Raw genomic sequence first — 25969 nt, 5'->3', positions numbered from 1 at the left:
TTTTCACAACGGCTATTAACTGGCAACACTGCATATTTAACAGTATGCATGTCTGTGGTTCTGTTACAGTAAATTGGCTAGATCACAGCCGAACGTTTAGAGAACAAGGAGTCGATGAAAATGAAACACTACTGTTGAGACGAAAGTTCTTTTATTCAGACCAGAATGTAGATTCAAGAGATCCTGTTCAGCTTAATTTGCTTTATGTTCAGGTACAGTATGTGGACCAGAAGTACAGGTTCTACCTTGTCTGAGGAGACCTGTGTAGGTTAATTAGAAAAATGTTGTTGCTGAAATACTCCATCTTCTAGAATTCTAGTTCTAGATGTGCTTTGATTTTACTTTTTTGTCTGTCCCTCCAGGAACACATGATAGTGCAGAGGCTTTGCCGATTCCTTTTAACTGAATGCTTTCAACCCAATAATGGACACTCAACCAAAAATCCACTGACCTTTATGTCCTTGTCCTGGTTTCCTTAAAATTTATGAATGTCTTTAGTCTTTTCAGTTGTTCGTTTTAGTTCTTCTCCCCATTCTCTTCTATAGGTGATGCTTTCTCTGTAATATGGAATCTCGGTCAGTCTTGGAACCAGCGTTCCGCTTCTCGTCTCTTTTCCACCTGATCAGTGAGAGAGCTTCTGCATTCCCTTTCCAATTTTCAACCCAGACAGCACACAAGTCAGGCAGGCTTCCAGTTCAAAATGGACCATATCATGTAACACAGTGGGAGTCCACACAGGCAGGTTCCCCAAACCGTTAGAGGTACTATATATATCTTAGCAAAGCTAAGAGTTTTATGCAGAAGATCCTGTTTAACTGAAGGCTCCAGTACAGTTGCCTATAATGCAGCCTGAAAAAAAGTAGGCTTTTAAACTCTTCAAGTTTTTTTGAAGTAAAAAAAAGAAAAAAACAACCCACATTGGAATTTTAATTGAATGTTCAGTTGTTATACTTGCAGCTGATTCAAATGGGATTGTTCTAAATTGCATTTTAAAGCTCTGAGGCAAAGGATAAAGATGGCATTGCTTATAAGAATGTATTTCATTTTTCAAGTATTTTAGAAGACTGCCTCACACTGAGCTGTTCTCCTGCCACTTAGATATTTCTTTCAGGCTACTGTTATGACAGTATGTGTTGATACTGCCTTGTCATTGTTTCGTCTATGGAGAGATGAGCCTTCTATTGCCAGAGCTATAAAATCCATCACCTTCTATGACTGCTACATTTAAACAAAAGGAAGGAAAATGCTGTTTGTCTTCTCCTGTTGCCATTTCTTTAATAGTAATCTGGTTTTTACTTACTAGTTATGCCAATGATTTTCCCTGCTATTACAAGGAGGTAAGATAAAAGCTTTTACATGTGTCTGTGTATACATACATATATACATATCTGTATATATATGTGTACATACACATAAGTGTATATACATATGTTGCATTTTATATATGTATACACCAGGAAATGGGTGCAAGTCCTCTTTTTGATGAAAGTTGTTACAATTGTGATTTCAGTAAGTCTCTGTAGTTATTCACCAGAAAATAATCTAGTTAGCCTTTTGGTTATTTTATTAGTCATAAACACATCCAGAATGGAACAATAAAGACATTCAGGCAGAAAAGTGTGTTGCTGGATTCTTTGGCCATGTTCAAGCTTTTCAGGAATTTCAGAGATATAGTAGTTATTTTGGATGTCCCTGACATGTCTTTGCTTACCTCCTATAGGCTCGTGATGACATTCTGAATGGTTCCCATCCTGTTTCCTTTGAGAAGGCCTGCGAGTTTGGGGGATTTCAAGCACAGATCCAGTTTGGACCTCATGTAGAACACAAACACAAACCTGGATTTTTAGAGTAAACATTTCTAACTTCTAAATTTCGGTGACCCCAAGTGTAACTAATGTTGAATTGTCACAGACTAAATGCATTTTAGTACTCCAAGCAGAGGTAATCAGATTCAGTGTGTTTTCTGTAGCAATCTCCCTGTGAAAGGAGCCTTATTGCACAAATCAGCAATCCCAGCTGGTGAGGGGACCTTTGACAGTGGCAGCACAGGGCACCAGCTCCCCCCAGGGTGCCAGTTAAGTATACAGCTGGACTCCCCAGCTACCTGGTAATGTGGGAGAAGTAGTGCCATGTGTGAATTAAGTGTCCATCAGTATATATTACAGATGTTTGATTTGCTAGGAAAGTACATGAATGGAAAGATGCTTTGTCATTTGAATAAAGTTAATATTGCCATGTGTAGAGGTTAAATTTTCCAAACTTTTTAGTGGCATTAATCAGTTGTTCAGATTCACCCTCTCATGGCATTGTACGAATAAAGATCTAGCATTGTGCTCCTTGCTTCAGACACAGGTAGGTGTCCTGCTTACAAGTGACCCATCCTTTAACCTATATTGTGATACTTACTTTACTGCTATCAGCAGGGCAAGTTTAGTTTGACTGAAATTTAGATGTCCCATTTTTCTACTGATTTTGATTTTCTAATTGATTTACCTGCAGTAGAATTAACTGAGGGAAAGGAATGAAGGAAGGTAAAAGAAAGCTATTTACTGCACAGTCCATTAAGCCTTGCCTACATACAAGGCTCATAGATACTTTAATAGGATGCACAAAATGGGTGCGTATTTAATTTCTGTCCTGTTCCATTGGCTAAGTGCTCAGTGCTGACTATATACTTCCTTTGTGAGCCTGAGTCTGGGGTTTACTGTATCGCAGGGGATCACTTTAAAATGGTGGCTTGCTTTGAAACATGCAATGCTGCAACATTGGTTGTTTGAAACACTTCACTTTTGAAAGATTTTCCTGAAGTAGCAGTTCAGTTATGCAAGCAAACCATGTGAACAAACATCCTTCCATTCCAATTAATAATCAGCTTTTCTTTGTGCTATCTGTTTGCTACTAATTGGCCCATGAACCTTTCCTAATAGAGCTACTGATGTCTCTAAGGATTATGGGGACCCAGTGTAATAGCTTCAGTGTACTCCTGGTTCTTATTCCCTAGAATTGTGACTAGTTATGTGACAATCTTCCTCTGGGATTTGTCCATTGTCTGCTTATTCTTACCTTCTCCATCCAGTCACTCAAGAGTATTCCTGCAGCAAACTGTTAGGGTATTACCTCATGACAAGCTAATGTTGTGTCATGGTAATGATTTCAAGAGTTAGGTGTTCTGAGCAATAGTTATTTTTAAATTCCTCAGAAACTACCAGCAGTTTTTGCAAACTGCTGTGGAGAGTTCAGTTGCTTAAATTTTTCTAGGTTTTTCTAAGTGTTCTACTTGGTCTTTTCAGTGTAAAGATTTTTTTTCTTTTTTTTTAAGCGCTCATATAGTAACTATGTTTTATGGTGGACTGAAATTGCTGACTGGATGGTATTTCTTTGTGTGTAATGCTAGATAGTTTGAAGTCCATCACAGAGTAAAGTCATCACACTTATAAAGTGCAGTATCTTTTTTTTATCCTAATAGAAATGAAAGATGTAAATAACTGAACTGTATGTTGGAAAGAGAACATTTCTCCAGTGGAAATCATTTAGAACTGAAATTTCAAAATTTAGAACCTTGTTATTTTCTGCATGGGAATTTTCTCTACTATTGTTTTATTTTCTTTTACATGGGCTTTGACTGTGTTAGGGTCAAGCCTTGCAGGTCACTAAGTATAGTCACTTGCTGTCCTGGTGTATAATCAGTTTCATAAAAGTAAGCATTCCTGATTTAGAAGTAGTTCTCTTTTTGTTCTGTAGAGGAGCCTGCTCCAGAACCATGTGTCCCTAGTCATAGAATCATAGAATGGTTTGGGTTAGAAGGGACCTTAAAGATCATCTAGTTCCAACCCCTCTGCCTTCTAAATTCAAGTATACAGGTTTGTGATTTACTGTTGTATGCTTTTGGCTCTACGTAGCCTTCATGACAGCCTTTCTGTGAAACCTAATGCTTTTGTTTTGCATTTTTTTTTTGTCATTGATAAATGATTCTTGGCACAGAGGAAAATTGTTGCCTGCATCTTGTTAATACTTTGATGTTGGTTGTTGGAATTTCCTTGAAGCTCATGCCAAAGTAAATTGTGAAAGCTCTTAAACTATCAAATTGCAAATAGTCCTTCTTCATGCCCATCCTCATGCAGCTGAAGTTTTGCATTGCACCTACAGAGGTACACTGTTTAAATTTGCTGAGAGAATATCTAATCAAGACCTTGTACTATTTATATGCAGATAGGAAAGGAGCAGCTAAAACTGCCCACCTCTGCTTTCTATTTCCAAGCACACTTGGTGACCAATGAGCTCAATTCTTTAGCCTTTTTTACTGTCTTAAACTGTCTTTTTCAAGAACACTGGATATACCTTTATGCTAATGAAAAACAATCAATATGTTGGCACTTGTGTATAATTTTCTTTAAGAACTATAGGAACCAACTCAAAGTAAACGAAGTTAAATAAACACTACTTGCTATTAGATGTTTTTTTAACAGAGTTCGTTGTCCATTGTAATAATGCGTAGTTGAAGAGATTAAAGAAGGCTAAATGGTAATACATTCAAGGTGTTTTTGCTAACTCCATTAAATAAGCTGCTAATTAAAGTGAAACTTGTTTTTTGAATCATAAAGAAAATATGTTGATTATAGGTAGCATTAAAATAATTTCAATCTGTTTACAGCTAGCATTTCACCCTTTCAGTTGAGGTGATTACTTGTCTATGGATTGAAAAATAATGGAAGGTGATACAAGGAAAAAACATTCAATCTAACTGCCAGCTACACGTGCAAGAGAATACCAAATGGTGCTTAATGGACAAAGTGCTAAGTTGTTTTCTTAACTCTTGCTGCTTAAGAAGCTCCAAATAATGTTTGCTCAGTGATGTCATAGAATCATAGAATGGCTTGGGTTCAAAGGCCTTCTTAAAGTATATATTAGTTAACAAAGTAAGTAGACATGCTTAAAAATGTAATGGTCTTGATAGTTTATCTATATACGGATAGCTGAGAAAATTAACTGTATTAATAAAAGATGAGAATTGGAAGTGCATTGACAACTATCATTTTTCTATATAAATCCATTTCCAGAATTAAACTGGGTTTAACTCAGGTTTGGTTTTGTTTTGGTTTGGTTTTTTTTGCCTTGGAAGTGAATTTAACCAAACTGGTTTGAACCTATGAAAAACTATATAAAAGCACCAGTTGTTTCAGAATGAAGACACCAGCTTTTTAGGATAATAAGCTGTGTTCAGCCTTACCTACAAAATTCATTTGGCTTTCCAGCCTTCCCCACCCCATGATGTGTCTGTGTAAATAAGTCCTGAGAAGAAATTTCATTATCATGTATTAGTGCGATGTAACTACTGGAGCATTGGAAGAAAGATTAGGAAGGACAGTTGTTCTTACTTTGATTTATATTGCTAGAGCTTTCTGGAAAGAACAAAACGAATGATCTCACTACTGAATAATATTTTTGAAGAAAGCACAAAATCCTGGTTAGCCTTTTGAGTTATTTTGTTTGTTGTCTGCAATAGCTCACTATTGTGTGTAAAAACAACAAAAAAACCACACTAAAATAAAAAAAAACACCACCCCCCCCAAAAACAAACAAACAAACAAAAAAAACCAAAACAACCAAAAAAACCCCACACACACGGAAGTCAAGCAGTTTTTTTGGCAATCTTGTTTACAAAAATCCATCCTTCTCAAAACTTGTAACTTTCCATGATAGTAGGTAGTTCTAGCTTTCTGTGTTAGTGTTCTTGCTTACTGAATAAATAAAAATGAGGAGGAGATTCTCCAGTCATACTTTTTTCTGTGATTCTTAGTAGTCCAAAGCAGGAGGGATCCTTAGAAACCAATTTTTTGAACTGTGGAAGTTTCTTTAGGCTGAAGATGAACTGCTGAATATATGACATAGTTTCATCAGAGTGTTCCAGGTGGGAAGGTGCAATCCAGAAAAGAACTGATGTTTGTTAAAGCATGATGTTCATATGTCTTCAAGTTGGGGTGATGTTTGGTTGAGATAAAGGGTTGGTTTTATTATACAGCAAGGAGTTACAGGTGAGGCGTTTAAAGATTCTTTCTGACCAAACTATAATGGAGGCTGAATTTGCTTAGTTTACTTTGTACTCTGAGACCATTAGTATCTGAGTGCTACAGAAATTAGGACTGGTTATTTATGACTTGGTTTTCAAGATAGTGACTGGTATTAAATGTCGACTTAAACGGCTTTGCAGTTTTTCAGTAAAATATTACTGTTCTAACATTTCTTGGAAGACACAGAGGAAGGACTTGGTCCCACACGTCAAGCAAATCAAAGTGCTACTGGAAAGTAATAGCAGTGTCTGAACTCGGACACAGAGCTGGCTCAAGCTTTGATGTCCCCTTCCTCCCCCAGATTACAATGAGTGTATTTGGATTTAGATGTGAACCCCTCTGAGCTGCTGAGAGACATCATATAGTTTAAGAATCAAAAGTGTCCCAGCTGTTATTTACTTTTGATGACTTTTCAAAACATGAAGAGATGTTACATGAGGATGTAACTAAAATGTTTTTCTTAATTATGCAAGGTATACTGAAAGGAAAATCGGCCTGGTTTAGGCCAAACCAGGACATCTACTTAGCCAGAGCTTTATTTCATTATATAGGTATTTTATGCCCATTTTAGGAAGCTTAGGGGACTTAATGCCAATAAAGGAGCACGGGAAGCATCTGTGGTCAAGAAGGGACCATTAACTATGGAACTGTTGTTTGTTTGTTTGTTTTTCTAGCCTAAAAGAATTCCTGCCTAAAGAATATACCAAACAAAGAGGGGCTGAAAAGAGAATATTTCAGGTAATTGTAAAGCTGAAAAACCTACTATAGTTTCGCTTCCTTTATAAGAAAAATATGAGCTTTTACAGGTGTATACTCTGTATATACTTGAATTATATAACTATCAGAAAATCAATAGTAAAGAATCCGACAGCTTTGGTTTTCTTCAGCAGATTTATTGTCTTGATCCTTTTTTCTTCACTGATGATTATTCAGTGTACATTGTTGAAGGGGAGAGAGTGAATATTCAATATTCTTAAGACCTTTTTCTCAGTTGCATTGAAATGTAAGATGTGTATTTGTACTAAAATAGAAACGCATTTAGGAAAACCAGTTTTAATTTCATGCCTTCATTATTCAAGCATGAGCTTCAAATAATATGGAGTTCTGCTACCTAATGCCTGAGTTCAGTGATGTGTCTGGGAATCACACAGTTGTAAAAGACTGAAGCAGTTGAGTATAAAACGTACTGATACTGTTGGAAGTGGTCTCAGTTTGAGTATTGTAGATGCATTAAATATCTGTGCCTACTGAAATACAAGTTTGGCACTACAATATAAGTTGAAAAATTCTGAGGTCAACAGCTGAAATCAAGTCATACAGTTTCTGGAAGGACATACCAGTGATCTGTGATCTAAACTTGGGACACAAGTTGAAGAGCAGGAAACAGGTCACATACTTCCCTATGTCTGTTACACTTCCAGTCTAGGAATTCTGTAGCTCAGTAAGTTTATTCTACCTGGAGCTTGTATCACTTCCTCGTAGATGAGGATGTCTAACACTTTTCTGTATACCTTTAGCTGGTGGCAGTAATGTTGCAGTTTAAGCAAAAAAATATCCATTCACTTCTGAGTATCGCTATCATGCTATTCGTAGCATGTGGTTTTGCCCATGTCAAATAATATCTATGAGTAGTTTCAACCATTATGTACTTCCATGCACGGACAAGAAGTTCATCAGTGAGGGCACTGATGCTGGGCAAAGGTACAAGAGCAGGGTAGAATGAGCAAACGGTCTTTTTGAAAAAATCGGCTGTTTCCCTGAGTTATAAAATTCTTGAGTTTGGCAGGTGATTTTCCCCAAATATTGCATCTGCAATGACTACATTTGAGCTCGGTGCTCTTTCGGGATCCTGGTTGTGTTCTCTGTGCTGAACTTGTCAGATATGATCAGTCTATGTCCTTGGGATGCAAAAGGGTTTTTAGAGTTGCAGTTGCTCTGCCCAGTGCTCCTACGTGGAACATTGTCAAGATGGTAACTTGAACTGGAATAGGAAAGTGTTTCCCACGTTCTTGGTGCTCCCCCTGCTGCCATCAGTCAGCATGAAAGAGGTGGCAACCAGCAGTACAGAAGAATGTGAGGGGAAGATGGGGTGTGATAGGGAATCCCACAAACAGTATTTAAATAGCAGGACGTTGGGGTAGGGCTTTCAGCAGAACAGTCTGGGGTAGGAGAGCAGATGCTGAGATGAAACTTGAATAGGGAATATTGGTAGTTGTCATTAATTACAATATAGTTTACTAATGAGTAAATTGTTTAATAAATAGAAATTGAGTTAAGACACATGTAGATAAGTATTCCAGGATGAACTATTTAGAAAAATCATTGCTTCTTCCTCACCTGTAGAATTCTTTTCGTGTGGTGGAAAAAAATGGATAACGGTGCAACTGGCAAAAAAACCCCATTGGAAATACCTACAACATATGAGAAATGATCAATTACAAGGCATGAGGGTCTCATGAATCAGAAGTTTTGGGCATAAAGCAGGAATAAATAGTCTGTTCCTGGAAAAAAAAGTATAGGTGCTGGGACTTTTAAATGATTTTAAAAAGCCAAGTAAAGAGGCGTTAATTGTATCAAACCCAATGGTGTCAAATAGCAGCAATACCTAGAATTTTTAACTGCTTCAGGAGTGGTTTAAATGCTTGATCTGAGGCACAGATAGAATGGATGGTGGTCAAAGAGGAGTTTTCCATTTGCACAGGTTGTTTATGTTCTCTGATGCGAGGAATTATGAGGTATCATCTTGCTAACATTTCTAGCCAGTATTTTTTAAATATTCTAATTGTAGTGATTATTAACTAAGCATCCTTAAACAGATAAAAGCTATACCCTTTTTTTTGTTTGCAGAAAGCATTGTTTCTGCCTAAGTGATACTGAACTCTCATTACAGGAGCACAAAAACTGTGGTGAGATGACTGAAATAGAAGCCAAAGTGAAGTATGTCAAGCTAGCCCGTTCCCTGCGGACCTACGGAGTGTCTTTTTTTCTTGTTAAGGTAATAGAGATATTGTTGTGTCCATATTGTGTGGTTGGTTATGTATTACCTCAGATTCTGCGCTAAGCAAAGGTCAATGATGTTCTTTCAGCCTTCTGTCTGAAAGCAGCATTTGGAAAAAAGTGTAAATTACTGTGTGGGACAGAATTATAATTTCAGTTTAGATCTTTGTCATACTGCTTCCAGAAAGAAAGTTGAGTCTGTCATGAATTCATTTCTTTAAATTGACATTTCTTCTTCCTTTTGACTACCAACAAAGTACTGTCTTCAGACAAACATTCACAAAGAACTCATAAGTTGTCCCTGTTTAGAAGTTTAAGGATAATATGAATTACATGCTGAAAAACTGCATCTGAAGAACAACTTCATCAGCTCCATGATGACATTTTCTTAATCCTTACCGTAATACAGGTCATGGTCTTAAGGCTGTTGAAACAATTTGAGACCAAAATACTGACATTCTGCTTTGAAAACGGGGCTGAAGCATTGGTGCCAGAGTATTCAGTAACCACTGAGGTAGAATGGAAAGGAGGCTAAACTTAAGCAAACATTTTCTTTCTTAGGTTTCCGCAGTTACAGTACGGAATCTTTGTATTTAGCTGAATATCATTAGGTTGCCTTTTCTTGAAGTACTTAGTCATCCACAAATTATAATGAAGCAGATAGAAAGTGAAAATACAATGCAAAATATGCAGAGGCTAATACTATTAATACAGTACGCTTTGAAAGAATTACCTCGTCTTGCTTCCTTTAAAGGAAAATGTCTTGGTAGGCACCATTAATGGTGAAAGGAGTCTCAAATTTCTAACAGAGCTGTTGAACTGAGTTGTGTATTAGAAACTATACTAAAGTTATGGTGTGCAGTTTTCAGTAACTAAAATTGATTCTTTGCAGTCTACATAAATTCAGGAGAATGAGATGTGGATTCATTTCTACTTTATGATGGATTTTAAGTAGCAAATTGTTAGCTTGGGCTTATGCTGTGCAACCTTGGAAAACTAAAGAGGGAGAACATCTAACAGACAAGGAGACATCAGCGGGCAGCATGCAGATTGACCCTGTCCCCTTCCCTGTGGTATTTGCATGGGTTAGCATGCTCTCATGGATTGAAAATAACTAAGATTTTAAATCCAAAATGTGGGACAAATTATGGCTGATCTTGCCAAATTGTCAGCCCCAGTGGGCCTTCCTTTCCTTTACCTCTCCAGAAATTTTATAGAGAAATGGTGAGGGTAACTTAACTTCTCAGTCCTCCTGATGCCAATTTCCCATTCAGCTTCTCTAATATGGTTTTACAGAGGAAGTCTTGTATCTAGAAGGACTACCGTCATGGGTTTTTTTTTTTTAAACCAACTTCCAAATAATTTTTAAATCACAATCCCTAAAATGCTTCTGTTTCCTGGAGGAGGGAGAAGAGGGAGTGTCTTTTGAACTGCATAGTAAAGATCTAGTAAAGATCAGAGCTTCTTAATGTTATGCATTACTTGAAAATCACTGTGACCAGAGAAACTGAGCCTGGAGTTTTAAGTTGTCCTTGTCCTCATGCTAGTTGCTTCCCTTTCTCAGTATATTCCATCAAGCTTTTCCTTTCTCCTATGGCAAGCTCCATTTGAATTAAAACAATCTTTCACACCTTGTTATAGGAAAAAATGAAAGGCAAAAACAAACTGGTTCCTCGTTTGCTGGGTGTCACCAAAGACTCAGTGATGCGTGTGGATGAGAAGACCAAGGAAGTGTTGCAGGAATGGCCGCTGACAACTGTGAAACGCTGGGCTGCCTCACCTAAAAGCTTCACTCTGGTAACTTTTTGTATATATTCAGCAGAAGAGGGATCTACGTGGCAAGGAGAAAGGAAGATGAACTTACACTCAGAACAGTTTCTTTAATTTACCTCTGTCTCTGTGATTTTCTAGTGTTATATAGAGTCACTGAGTCCTAAATGAATAAACTGGCCCATACTGGTGCCTAGGGTCAATCCATATTTTGATGTTTCTGAACAGACCAGTTCCTCAAAAGTACTGTTTAAATCTGTTCCATGTCTAACCATTAAAACAGTTAAGAAAACATCATTATTTACACCTGTTTAAACCCTTATGGTGCTTGCTATTCATAACGCACTTTGTGACTTGCAAGATAGGAACATAAAGCTTGATGGTTCATTAATATGTTTGAAAATATGGATTTAAAGAACTTTGATGGATGTGATGTTTTGTTAATTATTTGGTCTATAAGAGACCACTGCAACAAGAGTATTTTGGATATGCAAAGGTGGTTTAAAGGGGTAGAGCAAGAAGCAGTGGCTAGAAAATTATATTTGCTTTAATCATGTGCATGTAATTTCCAGTTGCATGCGTGATCATGCTTTAGAACAAAATTCCAAAGACTTTTCTCCATCCTTCAGTGACTGAGTCTGATAAAGTCAGACTCAGTATCTCTTGGTGCTCTGGCATTTCAATGTATGAAACATCTCTGATTAAGCTGCAATAAAAAGCATCCTTCCCCCCTCCTCCCTCACCCCCTGTGTAGACTGGTTTAGAATCTTGGACCAGTTTCATGTACTGTTGGATATAATAAAATATCTATGCAAACAATTTTAAAATTTGAATTCTCTCACTCATATTTGGTACTGTTTCTTCATTTATTTACTTTCAAAGAGGTTTTTCTTTTCCTCTTTTCCTTCAGGATTTTGGTGAATATCAGGAAAGCTATTACTCAGTACAGACCACTGAAGGAGAACAGATCTCTCAATTAATTGCAGGTTACATTGATATCATCCTAAAGAAGGTATAGTATTAAGATGACATGTAGTAAAAATCACTGTACAGCAGTGCAAAAACTCAAATGTGTGCAAGCTTCAGTTCTCGTTCTCCTCGTGAAGTCAATGTTGTATGTTATGGTTTTGATGTATTTATGTTTTACCTGTCGAGTAATATAAGCTCTTTCCCTGGTTTAACTTAAGTGAGTGCTTCTGGAAAATACCAAGGCTGTTAACTATAGCGGTAGCATCGGGTCAGGCTCAGTACAGCATGAGTGAGGCTTTGATTTTTCTGTCTGGAAGGTGGAGTGCTTACTATAAGGTGTATATCCAGAGAAGAGCCAAACCGTCAACTGTGGATTTTAAGCTGTGGACCTGAAAGTGGTGAATCAGGTGAGTTGATATGGGATCCCATGGAAGCCAGACATTTAAAACTACATTAAGAGACTGCACAATAGTTGTCCAGCAGCTCTTGTATACTAATGCATCAAAGGCTGGGAAAGTCCTTTTTGGCAAAACTAGAGTGCGGGGGGGGGGTGGGGGGGGGAGGGGGAGGGTGGTCCAAAAAATAATTATATGTGGGCTTAAAAATATTTTGTTCAGTAAAGCAAATAATTACATCTCAGTTGTGCAGAGAGAGGGGTAAAGTCCATGTTTGTGAAGAGGCCAGACTGTCTTGAAACTTTGTTTTATGGAGTGTGCCTGGCAGGAGAGAGGAGAGGCTGATACACATCTCCAGCATTCAAAATATTCACAAGTAAATAAGCGCAGCAGCTTTGCCAACAAAGGTGAAGCTGAATGGTCATACTCTAAGCATGTTGTATAGAAAAGTGAGGTGTTTCAAATAGCACTGGCTGCTCATTGACAAATTTTTACTTTATTAAGGTTCAACCAAACTACATCATTATTTGCTGTAATAGACTTTAATAGTAAAGATATGACAGAAAGCTAAGCAGCTCAGGAAAATTTATTACCTTTGTTCATGTGAACAGTGTAGGATGTAACATCGTGTTATGAAACAGAGGTTGACAAGGATTGCAAGAATTCATCCCAGTACATGTCTCTTTCTCTGAGGCTGTCAGTCTCAGATTTAATAAAAAATAAACTGCAGGTTTCTATATATGGTTTAAAACATGATTCTAGCTCTTAAGCTTCAAAAGTAGCTTTGCTCTCTAATGCCAAGTCAAAGCAGCCTTTCTATCTTGATAGAATACAGATGTGCATATTTCTACTCCCTTCCAGTCCTTTGACTTCTTCCTTACAATCTGCTGACACAGCCAGTTTTAAAAGGAATTAATTAGGAACAGGTTAAGTAATAAACACCCGTGATGCATGTGAGAAGCATGCGGTTTCCAATTGTCGAGCCCAGGTTATCTCTGTGATGCATGCCTCAAAGTACAGTTTATTGCTCTCAGTTGCATAATGTTAATTCTTAGTGTGTTTTGGACTGTTCCAACTTCTTTGCTCTGCTCTGGATTGGTGGTGTGTTTTTTGCTGCTAAAGTATTATTGGTGCAACACTCTTCACCCCACCCCCCCAACCCTTTTTGTCCTGCAGTTTTAGTGACAGGTCATTAATCAGTTTACAGGGAACCCTGTACTTGAGTAACTTTTACCTTTTTTTTTTTTTTTAATTTAGATATATATATTTTTTTACTTCACATTCATATGGAAATAAGGCACAATCTTGACTAGAAATAGACAGTTTCAGTTCATGTGTAAACTTAAATTATGATAGTAAGAACTTCTTTTGAGAAAGTTGCGGGGGTATGTGTATGGATGTGCATGAGTTCCTGTTAAATGTACACAAGTTCATAGCGGATGTTTCTCTTGTTATATACATATATATATTCAGACTACAAATCACGTAACGAGGTGGAAAGCAGACAGTATCTTTGCACTAGGTCACAAGCTGAAACAGGCTGTTTTTACAAGGCACTACTTTTATGACATGGTATTTTCCTGTTGTTTCTAGTGGTTTAGACTTACTCCCCTTGTGTATATTTACCTCCCTTACACCACTATAAAAAACTGCCTCAGAAAGTCAGATGTGCAGACTGTCCAGAAGCTTGAAGTAACTATAGTAAAATAACTTGGATACAGTATTAAATTTATCATCTTCCCCTATGGATATGTATTTCCTAGTGGTAGGTAGCACCATATAGTAACATTTCAGGATGCTAAATGTGACTTGTAAGTAAGTTCTAGTTACCTGAGTCAGTCTGATGTTCCTGAGTTAGAAGAGAGTGGGAAAGGGGATGGTACATGTCCTGTCTGTGCCAGGATTTGGTGGTGTTGCATATCACTCGGTCCTCAGAACATTTTTTTCTGTGAGAAGAGACAGTATCTCAGCACTTTCTTTATACTTGTTCAAAAAGGCACCAATAGACTTTTTTCCTATATGTGCTTAATCTGCCAGGGCTTAGAACCTGATCTGTTAGATGCTGAAGGGGACCTCTTCTGAGGTGGAGGTTATATTGTCACACACTGCCAAAAAGCATGGTGTTCAGCACTGGATAAGACTCTGCAGACGATTTGACTAGGTTTCTGATAAACGGCAAGCAAATGGTGGAGAGAAATCAAGAAGTAACACACATTGTTTAACTTCTTTCCCCCCCTCCAGAAACAAAGTAAAGATAGATTTGGACTTGAAGGTGATGAGGAATCAACCATGTTGGAAGAATCTGTTTCACCTAAGAAGTGAGTATATACAACAGGAGAAATGCTTTTTATTTCAGGGTGACACCTTTTAGCTGTGGCAGCTTTTTGCAAATGAAATAGTATAGTTATTACTATTAAAGAATGATTTTCTACAGGGTGTTTCCCTGTAGAAACACTATCCCCAGGCAATTCAGCAGGTTCCTAGCTTCATTCGAGGATTGAAGAGCAGGTATTTGTCGAAAAATTGTTGGTTAAGGCAACCAGGACTGGTACCAGTTTGTGGTAACTTGACCCATGAACAAAGGAGCTCAGGCTGTAGTTCAGTAATAATGCAGAGCTGAAAATGTCGTATTAGATTTTTGATCTTTATGCAAACACCTAGGATTTACAAGGTTTTAGTTGCTTATATCTGCTAGGTCCATGGTTTCCAGTAAACTGGGCTCCTGTCAGTTTAATTGTGCACTGTGTCATGACCAGAGCTGGCTTATTTCACTGAACCACTTTAGACAAACCAATCAGATGTGTGGTGTGGGTAAAGGTCAGGTTTTCGTACTAGTAGGTCAGGCTACGGTTCTGATGGGAGAGTAACTGAATATAGCAGAAAGCAGAACTGTAGAGCTGGCCATACTCTTGAAAAGGAATATTAAATCTTTTCTTGCAGTGAAGGAATAGAAATAGATTCGTGACATTATAAGACATAATGAGCCACTCAAGTCTCCTCTTGGAACTCTGAGTATGGCAGTGTCAGCAGTGTGTATGTGAAAAGTTTATTTGATTTATTGTTAAATGTACGGTTTATAGGAGATAGGTTTCTTAGATATTTAGTGTGGCCTTATGTGAAATTTCAGCTTTTGATGGATCACACGTGTTCAGATGTGCTTTCTTTTGACATTGCCCTTTCCAAATCACTTCCAGAATGTACAGTTAGCTCAGTGCTGCACAGAGAAGCCCAAAATTTGTAATAGGTGATTACAAGATTTTTCACAATTGAAGTGACTTCTTTTTCCCCAGCAGATTGTTGTTGTTAAAGCCAGAATTTCTGTCAATGCTTCTAGCTGTTAAAGGTTGAAATGTATTTAACTATGAGCAGTATATCTGGCAAAGCGGTTCATGACCATGGATGGCAGTAACTTTATTTTTCTTGAAAGTATCCTGCCTCCAAGCCCATTATCTGGTAGGCTGCCAGATTATTAGCAAGTAGAGTGTGTGCACGTGTGTATAAAGAGGGAAGAAATAATGGTAGTTTTTATACCAAATCTACAAATTGCTTGCAAAAGGCATCTCCACTGGGTTCACCCTTCTGTTTTCTATTGATCAGCCTGATACAACTGAAACAAAGCAGTTGTTATGCCATAAACCTTGTTCCAATTCTCTCTGTCATGGATCTTAAAGGCGTAAAGCTATTGTACCACGTATACCAAAACTGCACATTGCCTTCTTTCCTTGGTGCCTGCGCATTAGCGCTATTAATATTTGATCTGCCAAAAGCCCCAGATTAATTTTTTTATATGTTAGAAAATGGTTAGAAACAAAGACTGTAAAGCTTTCCAACTTCCCCAAATGTTGTGAAATGCACTTTAAAATCCTGAAGGAAGAACATCTGGCAGGAATTGATTTGCATGAGCTAACTAATTCTCTGTCTTGGAATTTTTTTTTTTTTTTAGATCTACTATCTTGCAGCAGCAGTTCAACCGAACAGGGAAGGTGGAGCATGGCTCTGTGGCACTACCAGCTGTTATGCGTTCAGGGTCCAGTGGCCCAGAGACTTTCAACATCGGCATCATGCCTTCTCCCCAGCAACAAGTCACAATTGGTCAGATGCACAGAGGACATATGCCTCCGCTTGTGAGCAACCTCCTTGTTTCATATTTGAAACTTTTTTTTGCATTTGAAACTTGTCTGTGCTGCAAGTAGTCAGAAACAGCATGTTATACATATTTACTAAGAGCAGGATGGGGATATCGAGTGTGACTTCCTGGCTGTCATAGTGAACATAAGTTTTGAGCATCCCTGAAATATTTACGGTATCACATTTTGACTTATTTCCTCATTTTCTTTAAAGCTGGCTCTTCCAGCCTTCTCTTTACTTCTAAGCAGTTAAACTAGTATTAAGGGAGGTAGAAAAAAAGATTTAAAGACTGGCAACAGTAAGCAATTTTAAGAAAAAAGCTTACATTTAGATTATCACTAGCCCACCGATTTAGAATTTTTTAGCAGGCTTAAAGCTGATGCTGAGTTTTCTCATTTAAGTTGAAAGACTATCAAAAGCCCTAAACGGGCTGTAGAGAACATAATCAGTGCTTAAGATCGTGACATACCACTAGAAGTGTAGTGTGTAGTGGGCTGACTGTGGCTGGTTGCCAAATGCTCACCCAGCTGCTCTTTCACTCCTGCTCCTCAACGAGATGGGGGTGATAAGATTAAAAAAAAAGCTTTATCTCCGGTCGAGATAAAGACAGGGAGATCATCAATTGTCTTCATGGGCAAGACAGACTCAACTTGGGGGAAATTACTTTAATTTATTGTCAATTAAAATAGAGTTGGATGGTGAGAAACAGAGAAAAAACAAAACACTTTCCCACAACCCCCTTTTTTACCCAGACTCAACTTCTCTCCTTCAATTCTGACTATTCTACTCCCTGCTCCCAAGTGGTCAGTTTATTATAACAGCTCCTCACTGCTTCTCCTTCCTCCTCACGCTTTTCCCCAGGGTAAGCATGGGCCCTTCCTTATGGGGTGCAGTCCTTCAGGATAAACCAGTTTCAGTGCAGGTCCCCTATGAGCTGCAGATCCTGTCAGGAGAGTCTGCTCCATTGTGGGCTCTCCATAGGCTGTAGTTTCATTCAGGGAAATATCCACCTGCTGCAGTGTGGGGTCCTCTGTGGGCTGCAGGGTGGATATCTGCTCCTCCAGCATGGCCCTCTCCACAGGCTGCAGGGAAATACCTGCTCCACCATGGACCCACGGGCTGCTGGGGAATCTCTGCTCTGCTACCTGAAGCACCCCCTCCCCATCCTTCTCAGACGCTGGTGTTTGCAGGGTTGTTTCTTGAACTTTTTTTGCCCTTCACTGCCATGTGATGTTTGCCCTTTCTTAACAATGTTTTCCCAGAGGGGCCACCAGCTTGGCTGCTGGGTTCAGCTGTGTCCCGTGGTGGGTCTGTGGGAGCTGTCTGGAACCAGCTGTGCCTGGCATGGGGCAACCCCTGGCCTCTTCTCCCAGAGGCCACCCCTGAAGCCAAAACCTTCTGACAGACACCCAGTACAGATAGCCCTCCTGCTCTACCTAAAACCCTTCAGTTTTTTGTTAACTTATGCACATTGATGGCAATTTAGTTTTAGAATTGTCCTTGTTTACATTAGTAGACTGTTCCAGGAAAATCAATAATCTAGAAGCAAATTCAGTTTTCATGGTCATGTTACTAGAATGCAAGTCAGTAAGACAGCTTGGTGTTTTTGTGTGTGTTGGGCATTGTTTGATCTGAGAAAGTTCAGCATTTTATAAATGTGTGCAGGTACAGAGAAGTATAAAATGGCATAGGCAGAATCAAGACTGTGTGAGGGGAGTGTTAGAGAGCTTTGCTTTCTCCATTGCACCACGGAAAAGCTAGCTATTCAAAATGGCCTGGTGTGATTGTTGGAGTGTTGTTACTGTCTCTTCAGGCATAGGTAACATCTGCTTGAAGTGCCATTTGGAACACAGCACACAGCCATTTCCTTGTTTTGCCTTTCAGACCTCAGCTCAGCAGGCCTTGATGGGAACTATTAATACCAGTATGCATGCTGTTCAACAGGCACAAGCTGACCTCAGTGAAGTTGATAACCTGCCACCTCTAGGGCAGGACATGGTGAGTTTTTCTAATCCCTCATAGCAATGAATCTTAATGCTTTGGGGTGTTTACAGATCAGTTTAGACATTGTCCCTGGATCTAAAGTGGTATTGCTAAAGTTTTTTAAAGATAAAAATTTTGTGCTCTCTTTAAGGAATTTGTGTACAGTGTTCCACCTCCCTCTAATCAGTCTTCTGAGATTAGATGTAGCAGACGTCCTTGCAGAACCATGTCTGGAATCCTATTAGTTTCATGTGCATATGTACAATTAAATGCAAACTATGGGCAATATTTGTGGTGGGAGTGACTGCCTCCTGGACACTTGAAAAATAAGAACAAAATATGATTCTGTCATTCCTGATCCAGATTAGGGCAGGAGGACAGATCAAGAGGCTATTGCTTATGGGGGACTGTCAGTCAAAAGTGTTTAGCCTTCATAGATGCACTGTTTATGGCATTTACCTTAAAAGGGCAGCTGTTGAAATGTGGTAGCAATTCTGTAGTGAATGATTCATCAAAAGAAAATGCTTACTCTCACATTTGACTTTAAGGGCTTGGTTATTGTCCTCTGTTTCACTTTTAAAGGTTCATGAAGGAATGAGAGATTTACATAGTATCTTCTCTTACAGAACCTCACTCCAGTCCTTAATTCTTGTTTTTATTGTTGCTCTTCAGGCATCAAGAGTATGGGTTCAGAACAAAGTTGATGAATCAAAACATGAAATACACTCTCAGGTTGATGCCATCACTGCAGGAACTGCATCTGTTGTTAACCTTACAGCAGGTAAATTTCAAAGGGAAGGATTTCCTTGCAGTCTCCTAGTTATTTATCAGTCTAATTCAGGTAATGTAGGGACTGAGTATGAGGCAGCTGGAGAAAAATTTTCTTCAAAATACCCCAATAGCTAAGTGCGTTGATGTGTAGAACAACCTTTCTGTCCCTCCCAACACAATTTTTGTGTTTTCAATTTCTCTCTTACACTAAAGGTATGACCATTGATAAAAATGTAGCTTGCTTGTTCAACAAAGTAAAGTAGAGAGTGTTTGCAAGATTACTACAAAAAAGTATTATTGATCTGACAGTTGTTACAGATGTATTTATTGATGGTGTTTTTTTCTTCATCAAATCTACAAGTTGAAGGAGCTGTGAGTGGCTTAAAGGGTCAATACTGTATTATATTGGGTTCTTTCAGTGTTGAAAGGCAGATGAAACTGGGGACTTCTCAGCAAACTGCATGGAATGAAGATAAATTCTATTAGAAGATAAATTATTGTAGAAGAAATGTAGAAATTGGAAAAATTATAGCAGTCTTTAATTTTCTTAATGTGACAATGAAATTACTTAGTAGGCATTGCTTGGCTATCTTGAAATGTCTCTTTTGTCTCACCAAATGTCTCACCAAAGTGTAGCTTGTGGTAGCGGTCTCTTTTTCCCTTTTAACCACTAAAGCATTCCGATCATGAAAAAATGTTTGCTCTACAGGGGACCCAGTTGACACTGATTACACTGCTGTGGGATGTGCAATTACAACCATCTCGTCAAACCTCACTGAGATGTCTAAAGGTGTGAAACTGCTTGCTGCTCTCATGGATGATGAAGTTGGAAGTGGAGAAGACCTCCTGAAAGCTGCTCGAACATTGGCCAGTGCTGTCTCAGACTTGCTGAAGGCTGTGCAACCTACTTCAGGAGAGGTGAGTAGATGGAGACTTCTCATGTTCCCTCTTTTAAGTGCATGGCTTTGACTTTTTGAGACATGTTAGTGTCTAAGCCTCACCTGCTCAATGCCACGTAATGTCCCCTGTGCAAGGAGTTCTTTTGTCTACTTCTTATTCCTTCATCTGTCTCTGTCTTTATGCCTTTAAGTCTTGCACCTTGATATTAGGATGTTCTGTGTTATATGCAGAGTTTAATTGATTTGTGTAACAAATAGTTAATTTATCTGGGTACTGGATTCTCTTTTAGAAACAAATTTCAAACAGTACGATGGCTCAATTTGATAGGAAGTGGAGAGGTACTCATTCATGGTTTTTTTCTTTACTATCTTTGTCTACTTTGACATATAAAATGAGAAGTTAATTCCTCTGTTGTAGCCTTACAGAAATGAGAGTAGTACTGACCAGGATAGGCTCTCCTGATCAGTTTGCTGTGAGTTGGAGTCTGCAGCCAGTTTGCCTTAGATATCTTCTCTTTGGGTATTTATGTTTTGAAAAACATGAAATCTCCCGATGTTTCAGATCAGTTGGCATATTGACTGTCCATCCTTAATTATCCTTGGAGTTATTACAACAGTGTCTATTCAAGTTCTTCAAAATTCTTTACACGTTCTCTGGGAGCACTTCAGATGAAGCGCCTGAAATATGGATATGCAGTTGTGCATGTGGAAGAGTAAAGATTTTTTCCAAAGTATTTGTTGTGTAATTCTTTTTAGCCATATTGATTGCACACTAATGCAGAAGTTCCTTGAGGAAATCTAAAATACAAGTAAAGCTCATTTTCTTCGAATTAACATATTTCGACGTTATATTTTTCCAGCCTCGACAGACAGTTTTGACTGCAGCTGGAAGCATTGGGCAAGCAAGCGGGGAGCTACTGAGACAAATTGGAGAGAACGAAACAGATGAAAGGTTCCAGGTAATGAGGAGGTTGCTTGTCACTGTCAGAACTGTGCAGCTTTCTAATGAGGAGGCCACTGCATAAAACCAGGCTTCCCAAAGTGTGGTTAGGAAGTGCTAGATTTGAAGTTTCTTAATGCTAATTGAGGTGAATCTGTTATGAAATTGTTTTTAATCACACAATCACAGAGTGCTGATTTCATAGGAACCCTTCATTTTGTGCACCATACAGATGCTTTGTTGCTTCATGAAGAGCTGTTTGCACCGTACTCCCCTCAATATTTAAAATGCATGGCTCATACTATTATTTGCAGCTATTTGCATACTGTTCAGAGTCTTGCTTTTCAAATTCTACTCTGCTTTTTACTTTCATCACTACATTCATCACTGACTTCTTTTATGGTGACTTTCAGTACCTCAGTGTTGCATGGATAATATCTTTTATAGCTTTCCTGTAGGATGTGGAACTGTCATTCCATTTTACAGATGGAAAATTTGGCATGGAAGTCCAGAGATCTGCTAATTTGAGATACCCAATGACCTGTTGAGCTCTAAAATTCTTGACATTGTGTCATGCAGTACCCATTGCTTCAGTTGCAGCAGTGTGCAAGTTCTATCGCACAGTGCCAAGTCAGACACAGAAAATAAGGAACAGCAAACAATTTATTTTTAACAACTCTGCCTATCTGCACTAAGTACGCTGTGTCAGATGCAAGATTATAATTGAGTTTCCCAGGGGGACATGCGTAGTCTTAATCAATTGTTCTGAATGCCATAGGGATTTTGTGGGAAGCAGGATATTAAAACTTGCACATGCATGCAGATGACTTCAATCCTTGCACTTCCTTGTGTTTCACTGTCTTTGCAAGCTAATGAGCTATCATGCCATCTATCTATGAAGAATGAGTGAATGTTTATTAATAGATAACGCGTATTTCTTCTCATTGGGTATAGTGGTTTTCACATAAGTGTTTGCTGTGTCTGTATGTACGCAAGTAAACCAAAAGTTTACACAACCTTTTGGTAAACTGAGTAGAAGAAAATTATTCTATTACAAACATGATTCCTTTAAGATGATTCATATAATCAGTTATCAAATCATAATGCCTGTATGACTTAATAAGTGTTAGCTATTAGCAGTTTAAAACCATTGTTCCTAAATGCTCTGGTAAAAACATGTCTGGATTTTTTCACTCAATGCCAAGAACAGGTTTGCATCAGAACGAAGGGGAAGTAATTTACAGCAACAGGTAGACCTCTGGAGTGCACTGTATGCAAGATGTCTGCTAATATAACATACAGGCCGTTTTAAACACCGGATCCACTAGTAAACCTGTCTGCAAGTTTCATCAGAGTTCTCATTTATATTCCTAGTTGAGTATGTATTGCAGCCCTCTCTTTCTTGGGTAAGACAAAGAACCTAAACATTCTGGTAAGTGCGATAGAGTATTGGAGAGGGTAGGTAAGGAGAGGCATGGTTTGTCATGCTTTCATATCCTAAAAACAAAATGAAAACTAGTGTTCTTAATTTTTGAAATCCAAGATTTTCTTTCTGCTGTGAAGTTAAAATTATGCATAAGTGTATCTGTAGTATCTTTTTACAGGCAAGCCAGGTCATTTTAACAGTGCAGGCATTAGGAAGACTCCATCCCACTAAAAAACTGAAGTATATGGAATGTGGCATTTTAAGTGGGGAAATGGGAAGAAATTTTCTGAACTTTTTAATTGCAGGAATTAACACATGCATGTTTTAATTCCACAGTTTCAGAGTTAACTAAATTATTGTTGTACATAGGAAAAATATTCTGGAATTAAGACCTGGTTTGGATTATATTTTGGAGCAGTAATTTATAGGGCTATATTTACATCATGGACAAGGAAATACTGTGATTGGAAATGGCATTTTCAAAAATGAAGTGGCAGTTGTTACTGTTAAGCAGAATTAAGTACTTGAGTTTACTATTAGCTTGAGTACTGTCTGTCCTCAGCAGTCTGCTCCTTGAGGTTATCATCCTTATTGCAGATATTTATCATGTGTTTAGTGGTGAACTCCAGATGTTTTTGTACTAATAGGGTATTCTCAGGAAGTGAGGATAAGCACGTTGCAATTTGGGACATAGATTTGTTCTTATGGACTCTGAGCCAATTCAAAATTTGACAGTCCATACTCTTTCAGTCCAGCAACTTGATAATGTAAATAGAGAAATGGTTGTTCTGAGAACAGAAAACTGTTGAGTTTTCTGAGTAATAGCCCTGTTTCCTGCTTTACACAAAACAAAATGTTTAAGTCTTGATACAGGAGAACTTCTTACCCTCAGGAGACTTGATCTTAATATAAACAAAGTATGTACTTTTTGGTTTGTAAGACAGCATTTTCCCTTTATTTTACCAGGATGTTCTGATGAGTCTGGCCAAAGCTGTTGCAAATGCTGCTGCCATGTTAGTGCTGAAGGCCAAGAATGTAGCACAGATCGCTGAGGATACAGTCCTGCAGAACAGAGTCATTGCTGCTGCTACACAGTGTGCACTCTCTACTTCCCAGCTTGTGGCTTGTGCAAAGGTAAGGCTAGCAGTGTTCGTGAGGGGGCAAGGCATCGTTTCGAGCGTATGCTTCTGTGTATTTCCAACTGTCTCTGGCAATATACTGTGTTAATATCATAGCTCTAGATTTATGCAATATCAAAGTTATTGATTAATAAATTGTCACCCATAACAGTGGCAATTGGGAAGCCCAGAGGATGTGAGGTGTTGTGTAATCTCCAGAGAAGGTTCCACAAATAACAGAGCCCATCTGATGAATTACTAATATTGATAAAATTAAAAAGTAAAAGATATTAGTTCAAGAAGCACAGCTTGCCTGGGGGAGTACGTAAGTTTTCTAATAAAGCCTAGAATTAGGATGGGTTCACCTCATCTAAAGCTAAATAATGAAATGTTGGTATTCTTGCTGAAAATAAAATCAAGTTGGTGATCACTGATTTTAAACATATTTGCACTAATTTACAGTTGTTTTAATAGATTCATTGCTTTTGTTCAAGTGCTGATTTTTCAGTCTAAGCAAATTACAGAGGAGTTGAGGTTAGACCTCAAACTCTGAAGTCTGCAATTGGAGCATTACATCTTCGGCAGCCTTTTTTGACTTAAATAAAATACTCATTTAATTTTAAAAATTAAATAGTTCACATTTCCTACTTCAATGCTGCTTTTGAAGTCTGCAGTGTCATCTTTTGCAGGGAAATGGGTATTCAACTGTTGTGAAACATCCAGAAGGTTTATATTAAAATTAATAGCCAATATTAGGTATTAAATTTTCTATATTTTCTACTTTGTTTCTCTGGCTGCAAAGGCTTTTTATAATGCATATATATGAATTTTCATTATTTGGACTTGATGTTCTTACTGCCTGTGAATTCCTTCGATATGGCATAAGAGACCCAGTGGCATCCTGTTTTCCTCATAAGATATGCACGGTTTTCCCATTGCTAAAAACTATCCAGATATGCCTGAACAAAGTGGGGGAGGGTTGTTTCTAATCTGTAGATTACAGGGTTTATTACTTGTCTTGTGGCCTCGGAAGTAGAAGGTTGTTTGGCTTGTGCCAAGCACTATTTATTTAAACAAACAAACAAAAGGCTGATATAAGAAGGCTTTACAAGACCAATTTCAATTTACTTGGAATTCCAGGGTACAGAAGTCTGCCAGTGGACAAACTCTGGAGGAGTTTGGCCTGTGCCTGCCCTCCTGAACCACTGTCTAGTATTTTCTCAGTTCAGTAGCTGCTGAAGCAGCGTGAAACAAAGTGAGGGCCTCCATTCTCAGAATCTAAGTTGAGACTAAATTAACAATATGCAGCGCCCAGATTCATAATCTGGATTTCTGAAGCTATGTATTTAAATACTCACTTTCAGGGTTTTCTGTCTAGGGAAAACAGATAAGTTAAAGATTAAAAACTAATGTAGTAGATGTTTCGCTTGTTAGTAGTTGGGAGATTTGCAAATAAGCCTTTTCTGAATGCTTTGTGTCCTTTCCCCATGCAGGTTGTGAGTCCCACCATCAGCTCTCCAGTATGTCAGGAACAGCTGATTGAGGCAGGGAAACTGGTAGACCGTTCAGTGGAGAACTGTGTGAGGGCCTGCCAGGCTGCCACAGATGACACTGAGTTACTGAAGCAGGTTAGTGCAGCTGCCAGCATTGTCAGCCAAGCCCTGAATGACCTCTTGCAGCATGTCCGCCAGTTTGCGAGCAGGGGAGAGCCCATTGGACGCTATGACCAGGCTACAGATACCATCATGTGTGTCACAGAGAGTATTTTCAGTTCAATGGGAGATGCTGGTAAGTTCCTCTAATGAACAGTTGTGCATGTTTCAAATAATGCAAGTAAAAAACCTCTGAAGTGTACTGTGCTTCTACGCTAGTGCTGTCATGATGGGATTCAACTCGTAATAATGTCAGCAAAATGCACATAGCTGTGTGCTAGATAGAATGGATATTCTGTGAAAACAATCAATATCTTTCTAAAGGATCACCATAGTATTGTGTCTGTTTTCTATCACTGCTTCACTTCACAAAATTGTGTAGCAATTTCTCATCTCCAAATATAAAGACAGGTACCTGGGTGAATACTTTCTAGTAATTGATTTTATTATGCGTAGATTTTGTTGTAGGTTTTGAAACTTACTTCTGCGTTTTCCTGTGACATTTCTGAAATGTGCAGCTTCTAGAACCAATCAAAACTTGAGATGCCTAAGATTTAACCAATCCAACATGAATTTTTAGTAAAGAACCAGTACATTGCTTAGAATGGTGAAATTTCAATAGTTAGAAATGTTATGAAGTAGCAACAGTGTGAAGGGGCAGTATCAACTTGAAATAAAGACAATTCATAGAAAGTTTAAAATGGGATCAGTTTTGAAAAGGAGTTATGGTGAATAGTATGGTTTTGGTCTTTTCTTTCATGTTATATAAACGCAAGGCCAGGAAATAAAATATTTCAGTCACAACTGTATTCATGTTACAGTTGATATGGACAAACTAATCTTTTATTGTAGA

At 38.3% G+C, this 25969-nt stretch overlaps 1 protein-coding gene across 5 annotated transcripts in view; it reads left to right on the top strand.

The window, feature by feature from the left end:
* The window catches only part of TLN2 (talin 2), a 197211-nt gene that overhangs the window by 88220 nt on the left and 83022 nt on the right, over positions 1-25969 (top strand). For all 5 annotated transcript variants that reach the window (XM_068410654.1, XM_068410655.1, XM_068410657.1 and 2 more), the window contains exons 7-20: positions 70-212; positions 1721-1848; positions 6743-6806; positions 8959-9063; positions 10707-10862; positions 11746-11847; positions 14441-14517; positions 16143-16323; positions 18212-18325; positions 18983-19091; positions 19791-19999; positions 20841-20939; positions 23313-23480; positions 24958-25252. In XM_068410654.1, coding sequence (XP_068266755.1) covers positions 70-212; positions 1721-1848; positions 6743-6806; positions 8959-9063; positions 10707-10862; positions 11746-11847; positions 14441-14517; positions 16143-16323; positions 18212-18325; positions 18983-19091; positions 19791-19999; positions 20841-20939; positions 23313-23480; positions 24958-25252 — 1950 coding nt within the window. The remainder of the gene's footprint in view (positions 1-69; positions 213-1720; positions 1849-6742; positions 6807-8958; positions 9064-10706; positions 10863-11745; positions 11848-14440; positions 14518-16142; positions 16324-18211; positions 18326-18982; positions 19092-19790; positions 20000-20840; positions 20940-23312; positions 23481-24957; positions 25253-25969) is intronic.

This window comes from Nyctibius grandis, chromosome 11, assembly GCF_013368605.1.
Source record: "Nyctibius grandis isolate bNycGra1 chromosome 11, bNycGra1.pri, whole genome shotgun sequence".
Taxonomy (NCBI): Eukaryota; Metazoa; Chordata; class Aves; order Nyctibiiformes; family Nyctibiidae; genus Nyctibius; species Nyctibius grandis.
The sequence above is the reverse complement of the archived record's forward strand: the minus strand, read 5'-3'. Positions and strand labels throughout refer to the sequence as shown.